At 26.7% G+C, this 9,830-nt stretch overlaps 2 protein-coding genes across 6 annotated transcripts in view; one reads left to right on the forward strand and one right to left on the reverse strand.

Moving 5' to 3' along the window:
- LOC129611159 (myb-like protein Q) overlaps nucleotides 1–8,408 on the forward strand; it is a 53,334-nt gene extending 44,926 nt beyond the window's left edge. Inside the window, exons 2-8 of one of the 4 annotated variants that reach the window (XM_055524131.1) lie at nucleotides 27–159; nucleotides 1,210–1,758; nucleotides 3,224–3,331; nucleotides 3,380–3,775; nucleotides 3,841–3,943; nucleotides 6,818–7,010; nucleotides 7,075–8,408. In XM_055524131.1, the coding sequence (XP_055380106.1) occupies nucleotides 27–159; nucleotides 1,210–1,758; nucleotides 3,224–3,331; nucleotides 3,380–3,775; nucleotides 3,841–3,943; nucleotides 6,818–7,010; nucleotides 7,075–7,365 (1,773 nt within the window). In that variant the 3' untranslated portion in view covers nucleotides 7,366–8,408. Of the gene's footprint in view, nucleotides 1–26; nucleotides 160–1,209; nucleotides 1,759–3,223; nucleotides 3,776–3,840; nucleotides 3,944–6,817; nucleotides 7,011–7,074 lie in introns of all 4 variants that reach the window. The other 3 variants (XM_055524132.1, XM_055524129.1, XM_055524130.1) reach the window with 3 other exon arrangements.
- Nucleotides 3,950–6,809, reverse strand: LOC129611161 (neuroserpin-like). 2 transcript variants are annotated; one of them, XM_055524133.1, is made up of 2 exons: nucleotides 4,722–6,809; nucleotides 3,950–4,453 (listed from the first exon to the last, which is right to left on the reverse strand). In XM_055524133.1, exons 1-2 carry the CDS (start codon nucleotides 5,737–5,739, stop codon nucleotides 4,329–4,331), a joined length of 1,143 nt encoding a protein of 380 aa, XP_055380108.1. In that variant the 5' UTR covers nucleotides 5,740–6,809; the 3' UTR covers nucleotides 3,950–4,328. The 2 variants fall into 2 exon arrangements, with proteins under 2 accessions (XP_055380108.1, XP_055380110.1); XM_055524135.1 differs by lacking the exon at nucleotides 3,950–4,453 and having other exon boundaries at nucleotides 4,724–4,811; nucleotides 4,892–6,809.
- Nucleotides 8,409–9,830: the final 1,422 nt, after the last annotated feature.

The raw sequence follows: 9,830 nt of genomic DNA on the forward strand, positions 1-9,830 counted from the left end.
ATTTGATTTTTTTTGTTTAATTAAAGAATGGAGGAATTTTGGGAGTACCGATGGGATTTTTAGATTTTGCCCCTGAACCACCGGCACCATCGGCAACACCCGTCACTGAACATGTTGACATGAATTGCGCACCAAGTTCAGATACAAGAGACTTATCTAGTAAGTAAAGTATTACCCATTTTTTATTACTAACTTTAGTTTTAAGTTAGCATGTGATAAAAAAAATGAGAATGTGTTAAACAACTAATCTGAAAACAATAAAACTATCAAAATATTGGAAATTTAGATATTTTAATTGCTCCTCTTTGAATTACAAGTATCTAAAAAATCTGAGGGTCAGCATATAACCAATCGCAATGTATGTTGCCTAGTGTACTGAAAGTGATGCGGAACATTATGAAAATGCGTTTTAAACACTTTAGAATTTTAAGGACATGTAAGTTCTTAGTAGAATTTCGCTTTTTGTCACCCCACTTCCCTGAAAAGTTCAAAAGTTAGCTTCGGTAAGAACTAAAACTCAAATATCAAATTTCATGAAATTCCACCAATCCGTTCCGTAGATATGGTAAAAAATGTACGAAAAGGTCCAGTTCGCGATGTCTGATATGTCCCAAAAGTTGATCAATCCGTGTCATAGCCAAAATAAACTCACATATAAAAATTCATCAAAATTGGTTCACATGATCTTGAGATACACACGTGCACACACAAACCGACGGACAGAAAGACCGACATCTCTCTAAAAATAGTCTATTTACGCTTCCCTGCTATAGAGAAGTGCGTTTCCACTGAAAACTCGATATGCAAAATTTGTTTCGATCACATAATTTCCCTTATAGGTCGTAAAAATTTTCAAAATTATTCTTGAATTTATCAATTAGCTTGCAATATGCTGCGCTTTTTTGGTATCTTACGATCATTTCATATTTTAAGATTTTTAAACCAAAATACCTTTAGAGTTTAGAAATTCCGCAAATCTTTAAAGGACTTCATTTCAAAACCAATCACGTAAACGAATATTTTGAAGTTTATAAAACTTTTTCTCATTTTTTGTGTTAGTTATAGTTACATACACATTTATGCTTTCTTAATTTTCTTATTTTGTTTAAAAATATTTTTTAACCCATTTAAAAGTTTACAGATTACCTACAACAAAAAAAAATTTTTGTTTCAATGGTTTTAACTGACGACATTATTTTATTAATAAAGCTTTTAAATTTGCAGATTCAACACCAGCAAATGGTGGTGAAGTTCGTATTAAATTCGAGACTCTTCGTTCTTTAGATCCCACCGAAACCCTTGACATTGACAATCATTTAGCCCAACATATTATTCAACGTTTAGATCAAACACCAATCCAACAAATTCAACATCACCAAGATCAACACCAGCAACAACAGCAGCAGCAACAACAACAACATCATCCACATCATCATCAACAGCAACAACATCAGCAACAGCAGCAACATCAACAAAATACCACCAATAATAGTAACAATATTGCCAATGAAACAAATTCAAATTTAATACAAAATATTAAAAGCGAAATAATTGAAGTCAAGCAACATCAATTACACGCTCAAGCCCATCATCAGCAAACCCAACAATCCCAACAGCAAGCACAACAGCAGGGACAATCTCATCATCAGGTTATAACAAATGCTACCGTTATGGAAATTGATCCGAATAATATTAAACATGAACCACAAATGATTATAACGCCAGAAATAGCAACTATAATGAATACTGGACATATGGGTAAGCAGAGGTTTGGTCGTTTAGTGAATGAGTCATTTTAAAAATATTTTATTTTATCATTTTATGTTATTCGGATGCAATACTTTATTGTAAAATGTATCAAAAAAATATTCAAACGCAAACTTTACAAAGTTTTACAATCCAGATTGTAAAATAAAAAAATTTTACAATGTCAACTAATCCAAAATGTTAAGTACCAAACAAAATAAAAGCAAAAATGAAGCAAACCGTGCGTAACTTTACTTAACTTTCAAAACATTATAGTATGTATCTAAAACTTAAATCGTGCGGCTGAACATTTTTATACATATGAATTTTAAAAATTTTTCAAACTTCATTTCTTAGCACTTTTCCAAAAAAAAAAATGGAAAAAGTGCTTATTAGTTTCGCTCTTTCTGTCCGTCCATCTGTCTGTTTGTGCGTCTGTTTATAAAACTTCTACATCGTTCAAGATAGAAAGCTTTAATGATTCGTACATAGATCTTTACTAGAAAACTATTCCCGTAGAAGAAAATTTTTACTTATCTCCCCTTCTCTAAAAGTTATAATCCTTCAAAAACCAAAGCATTTTTTGAATTTTATAAACTCAGAGAAATGGTGGCTGGATTATACTACCGCGGCATACCATAGTTGAACTTAAAAAAAAAATAAAATGGTCGTTAAAATTTACGGCTATCTAAAATTTTTCAAACTTTTGATATAATTTTTCTTCTAAAGCTTCAGGTTATAGGAGTCTGAAATTTTGTCACTCTAATAATTAGTTCATTTCGTTAGAAGCAATTTTTTTCCACGTCCACTCCCTCTCAACTTATCGCCTCTTGAAATTCGTAAAATTTGAATTTTTTCTTTACTCACGCAATTCACCGTTGAATTTAAATATTTTGTTAGAGCCTCTTTCAATTTTGTTTTCGTTCTGTTTCTATTTCAAAAACTGAATACATAGCTCATCCTAAGTGTATGCAATCTTTGACATATATTAATATACGAAAGTAATTTTAATAATATAGTACATTGCCTTTAATATAGTACAACTTTATTTTTTATAAAATAACGGCAAATTTTTTTTACAATGTATTGCTTAGGGTAACATAAATTTATTTTAGTGCGGTATATAAATAATAAAAAAACTTTGTTTTGTGAGAATTTGGATGTCACAGTTCTTCATGAGTTCTTTCTAAAAATTCTTTTTTAGTTTTAATGTATTTATTCATATTTATTAATATATGTACGTGTATTGAAATTTCTGTTGATATTTTACGAATCTTATATACTTTTGTTGAAAGAAATACCTTATTTAGTTTCTATAGAGCAAAGTAGACTCAGTGAGAGGTCTTTCATTCATATTATTTTTCCATTTCATATTTTATATTTTAATAGATAAAGTAAAGAAAAGTGTTTTTCGAAAACAAATTTCACTACATTTGTTATGTTTCATTCCCTTTTAATTTAAATTGTATTTATATAGATATTTACAATTCGGACACAAGTGAAGACAGCCTGATGATTGCTAATGGTTCCCCGAATGACAACAATGCGGAGCCGCATTATACTAATTTGGATCAACCACATGATAGTAAGTTAAATGGCCCGAAAACTTGGACACAAGATGATATGAATTCAGCTTTAGATGCCCTGAAGAATCACAATATGAGCTTGACGAAGGCGTCGGTTACATATGGCATACCGTCAACAACGTTATGGCAACGAGCACATCGGATGGGTATTGAGACACCAAAAAAAGAAGGAAGTACCAAATCATGGAACGAAGACGCCCTGAACAGTGCTTTAGAAGCTTTAAGAACTGGTCAAATATCAGCAAATAAAGCATCAAAAGCCTATGGTATTCCGTCCTCAACACTATACAAGATAGCAAGACGAGAAGGCATAAGATTGGCGGCACCTTTCAACGCAGCACCTACAACATGGACACCAGAGGATTTAGAGAGAGCATTAGAGGCAATACGTGCTGGTCACACATCCGTCCAAAAAGCTAGTATGGAATTTAATATCCCAACAGGTATTCTTATATTCAATATTGCCTGATATCGATAAGATTTATAAATATTGCTAAAATACTAAAAGGTACACTATACGGACGCTGTAAAAGGGAAGGAATTGAACTTTCACGATCGAATCCAACTCCATGGTCTGAGGATGCTATGAATGAAGCATTAGTCGCTGTTAGGTGAGTGGTAAAATATTGTTTCCAAAACAAAACTGAATAAAAAAATTTGCTGAATTCGGGGATAAGGCAAATCATTTAGTAAAATATTTTTTCTATTACCAATTTATAATTTTTTTGGTTTTTTATTATTGTTTAGTTTTGTTGATATAACGTTTTATTTAAAACCCTAATTTTCGCATATTAATGCCAAAAATTTTGAACGATTAAAGTCTAATACTTTCAAATAATTTTGACGTTTCCCCAGCTAAAGTGGAAATGAAAAATTTATTTTTTGTCAAGTTAAAGCAATTTTCACAAGCTAAAACAATTTTAATTTGAATTTTTTTAAGTATAAACCTTTAATTGTCTTAATGAAAGATATTTACATACATGCATATGTTTAAAATTAAGAGAAAGAAATAACTTTTCCAATGAAATAGATCACTTGTTTGTCTTTAATCACATAAATAAAAGGACGATTAACAAAATACTGAACAAGATTTGGAGATTCGGAACAAACAGCCAAATGTCCTAAAATAAAAATAAGCACATTTATTTGCAATTTATTTATACCCTTCATTATTCATTAAATACTAATTTTGCTTAGATCTCAAATTTTACTTTTATACAAATTAAACTTTTTCAATAAATAAGTGTAAACTGATTGAATCAGTTTTTGTAGTTGCATCAAATCTGTTTTTTTTTTGTGATGAATTTTAAAAAGTGAGCTGAAAACTAACATATTTGTAACATTTGAAGTCTTTACAAAATCAGTACTGAATTATTTTTTAAAACTTACTGGGTAGATCTCTATCATCTGTTCCGATTTCATTTGATTCAACTTCAGCTTTATGAATAATTTTACTGATTTTTAATTTAGTTTCCCTTTCTATTAAATTTGAAAAATCAATTATGTTATTAAATGAACTTGTTTCATTAATTTTTTTTAAAAGTTTAAGAATATCTAACTTGGATTCCATTTTGAACTTCGGAAATTTTATCCACATTGTGGTTTCTTGCAGTTTGTTACAAATATCAAAAAAATCTATTTCTGTCAGTTGAATTAATAACTCATTAATATTCTGATTTTCTTCAATAGGTAATATCACCAACATTGCTAATTCATTTTCGTAATAACCAGCATATCTGAATTCAGCTATTTTTATGTTGTGCTCATCAAATTCACCGTATTTAAAATGTGGAATCGTATTTTCCATCATCGCAATTTCAACACTTTCGTTATTATTATTAAAAAAATTTTCCTTGCTTCTTGCACCATAAAATGATGCATCCCATGAAGCACTCAAACTAGCAGCATTTATTATTGTCATTACTGTATTAAATGTTTCGTCAAAATCATTTGCTGTTACTATTTGGCTTATTCTCTCATTTGTATTTTTGCAACATTCCTTGTTTATTTTCTCAACGTTATTTTGTTTATTAGTGTTATTGAAATCAATATTATTTACTTCACTCTTGATTTCATGAAAAAAATTTTTAATGAAATCATTGTTCAAAATTTTACCATTTTGAATATAAAATTTGTTAAAAATGTGGTAAGTAAAAAAATCCGATTTTGATTGAAATAAAGCAGAAAAAATATCTTTTAACTCAATTATACTTGTATTTTTTGAAAGTTGCAATAACTTCAACATTTCTTTGGAATTCAAATCTTCTGAACATGATATATAAATGCTAGCCAAACATATTTGTAAAGCCAATGGTGAAATCACAATATTTCTACTTGATAATTCATCACATGCCGCCACGAATAATTTAAATGCAATTTTTGAATGATTTCGAAAATAATCCGCCATTTTTTTTAACAAAAATACGATCTACTCCTATAATAATTGTTATTAATATATAGGTAACTTATGTATGTAAAATAAATTTTATTTATAACTTTACTATAATTTGCTCGCTGCAGAAGTTTCTAACTAACTAATCTGAAATTAAATTTAAATAGTCATGGGGAGAAAAATATTACAACTACAATTATAAATAATTTATGACGTATTAATATGAAAAAGCTTTTAAATGTTTATCTTTTCGCGTCGTTTTTTTTGTTTTGTTCACTTATTTAAGGTCAGCGCGTAGGTAACGAACGAACAATAGCAAAAAACATTTTGTATAGTTTTACATTAGATCATTAATATAGGAATATCTGCGTGCCCCCCCCCCCCCGTCCCCCACATACAATTTTTTGCTGGAAAAAACCATCCCTGACATTACTTACACTTTATGCGAAATACCCTGGAATTATGACTTTTGTTTATATTTTGCAAATGTTCTTTTAAATTCTGCGCTTTCTCAAAAAATTTGTTTTATCGAGTTTTTGAGTTTTTGGATTACTTAATGAAAATTGGCATTGTTGCACTTTGCATGATGGAAGCATTTCCTTTTCCATAGTAAAAATATCTGAAATATAAAATGTACAAATTTTGTATTCTGTTTTTCTTCTGCCTAAGTAATTTAAATATTCGAATAATAATTAAATATCGACATTAAATAAACTGAATTTTAAATATTTAGGTGTGTTACACCTAGCTACACCATCAAAATTTCGTTATAGCTTTACAGCACTTCAGATACATACATATATATATGTATAATTATAATAATCATGTATAAATTTTAAAATTAAACTCATAAAGCTGAATTTTTTTGAAATTAAGATTGTGAAGCAGATTTATGATGGTCAAGTGTGAAAATGGGTTACTTCATTTCATGATTATAATTTTAGTTTTGTTTTTTAAATTTAAAATTTGTTTTTTTTTATTATTATTATTTTTTTAATATTTCCAAACAAATGCAACAATTTATTAATGTTTTCCCATCGAAAATGTGGTTTTTTTCTCCTCTTTTTTTGTTTCCATCGCACTTTTTTCGCAGAGTCGGGCATATGTCAATAAATCAAGCAGCCATACATTATAATTTGCCTTATAGTTCACTATATGGGCGTTTCAAAAGGGCTAAATACGATACAAATACTACTTCAGCTGCAAATACAAGTACAGCGTCAAATGCAAGTGCAAATAATTCAACAGGAAATATTGAAATCATTGAAAATAGTCCAGAGAATTCGGTAACAAATAATATTGAAATTTATAATTTTTTGCTTTTATTGTATACCTATTTTTATTTTGTAGATGCATATGCTTCATCAATTTCAATATAGTCCTGGACCATCAACTACTCCACAACCAACTCAACAGCAACAACAACAGCATATTCAACAAAATCAGCAACCCCAACAACAACATCATCAGCAACAACATCATACAATTCAAATACAACATCATGCAACACAGCCACAACATCATCAGCATATTCAACAACAGCAGCAAGATGTAGTTACATCATCCAGTCAAATTATTCATCAACAAACTGGACAAATACAACAGATTTATCACCATCACAGTACACCAGAGAGAAGTTGAAAAATGCTTAAGCCTCCAGATAATACAAAAATTATCAGCAGGATTATTATTAAACAAGAATAAGATTTCAAAAGAAAGTTGATGATAAGACAAAATGTTTAAAACAGAAAAAGAAAAGTAATTACAAACAAACTTAACAAATTTTAAAACAAAAATAAATTTTTTTATGACAATTTATAATTTTATGCTGAAAAATAAAAGGAACTTTTTTGGAATAAAGGTTAACAAATTAATTTGAATCAAGCAACAATCTTAATCTATTTACTAATGTTAACATGGATTTATACATTAGCATTACCAATACACGATTCATTACATAATTATGTTTATTTATATTAAAATTATATTAAAAAAATAGATTCATGAAATAATTATTGGAATACTTGTAATTAATTATAGCTAATTCAAATCAAAAGTAAATAATAAGATCAGGAAAGTAGATATAAAACATACATCTTAACTATAAATTTAAGTAGTAAATTTCAAGATCAAATATATTGTAATCAAAATTGAAATTACTGTATATATATATATATATATATATATATATACCAGTATAAATAAATAGTAGGTGTGTGTAGAATAATTGCTACATATTTCAAGACATATTAAAATTTAAGTACATTTTGTGTAACGGTTAAAAAATGAAACCATAATTAATAAAAACTAAATAAAATATAATAATGGTAATATAAAACAAAAAAAAAACTAAAAAGATGAACAAAGTCTCCACAAATCTATATGAACATATAGATATAAATATATATATAAAAAATTAATAAACAAATGTAAGAATAATAACTATTATATTATATAAATATAAAACAAGACAAGAAACAAAAAAAGTAGAACACTATAATATAATTATATAATTAAAAAAAACATATATTAACATTATTAAATTATTAAAACACAGAAATATGAGTATTTGATAGTTTTATTTTAATGTATACGCGCATATACATAAATATAAGATATTATGTGTTATTCATTTATAAATATACATAATTATTATATAAATATTATATAACTATACTCGTATGCATAATATATACGTACTCTAATGGATTTATTTATACAAATTTTTAATTTTAACTTTATATAAATATATAACATAAATATAAAATAAGACTTAATTTCAGATTTTAAGCTGAAATGCCGTTTAAATGTTCTGTATTTTTTTTATTAGTATAGAAAAAAACATTTGAATATAAACAAAGATTACTCAAAATTTAATTTATAATACAATAATAATTACGATCTTTACGAGAAATATTTTACAATGGAAAATAAAAAACAATATTAAATAACACAAAATATAAAGTGTTCCCTTTATTTGTTTTGGAATCTCTTTCATTTTATATTCCTTTTATTTTCAGTAAGACTGCTTTCCTTTATATATTAATTAATAGTAAAATTAATTTATAAAATATAGAAAAAAAAATAAAATAATCAAAAACTTAATAATAAATGTATAGCAAATGATAAGAATCATATAACTGTAGCGTATTTTGTAAATGTTAAGAACATAAAAAAATCATAAATAGAGAAAAAAATTGTTGAAATTTAAACATACATAACATAAATAACTACTGTAAAAATATATATTATTAAGGTATAATTGTAAAACGGTTAAAAGCTGAAGGTATTCATTTGTTATTCAATGGTATATTTTTTTCCCAAAATTAAGCTATAAAAAATATTTTATGTACACACATTAAATTTTATGAAAATTTTGAAAGAAAAGAAGAAAAATCAAAATAACTAAAAAGGAGGTGAACTTAAATTTATTTAGTTGTGTGTACATGTATTGATTCGCATCTAAATGTGTCTACTCTTATCATCTGTGTATTTTAGAATGTCCAATTTTTAAGCAAAAATATGTTACACCATTTCCACCAATTTTAAAAATTATGTTTGGCAAATATGAAATTTTAGTAAAAATAATTTAATTTTTATAAAATATTCTTTTTCTCAAATCATTGCTAATTCATAACCACTACTTTAAACATTGTTAATGACTGCTTTTCTATTATATTTAAGTATTCAATTATTTCTTTTAACTTCGGAGAGTGCAAAAAATCATTAATCAAATTTGCTTCCAACTATGATTCTTAAATATATATTTATAATATTTTAATTCGAACTAGTTCACATAGTTTAAACAATGTAATAAAAATATACACTTAATATTTATAATAATCACAATCTGTGCTAAAAAAAAGCATCAATTTTTTTGTATAACACGTCCAAACTCGAAATTACAGAGAGAAAAAAGAACTTCTTTTTACTAACTATTTTAATAAAGGAAAATTTTTAAAAATTTATTTAAAAAAAAAAAAAATATATAGAAATTCTTTCTGGCCTTTTCTAACTGAATAAACATATAAAAAATTGTAGAAAATTTTTTTAAACAAAATATTCAATAAGGTTACACAACAATTATTATGTAAATGTATAGTCTC

The sequence above is a fragment of the Condylostylus longicornis genome, unplaced genomic scaffold, assembly GCF_029603195.1.
Source record: "Condylostylus longicornis isolate FDR11 unplaced genomic scaffold, ASM2960319v2 ptg000048l, whole genome shotgun sequence".
NCBI classification, from domain to species: domain Eukaryota; kingdom Metazoa; phylum Arthropoda; class Insecta; order Diptera; family Dolichopodidae; genus Condylostylus; species Condylostylus longicornis.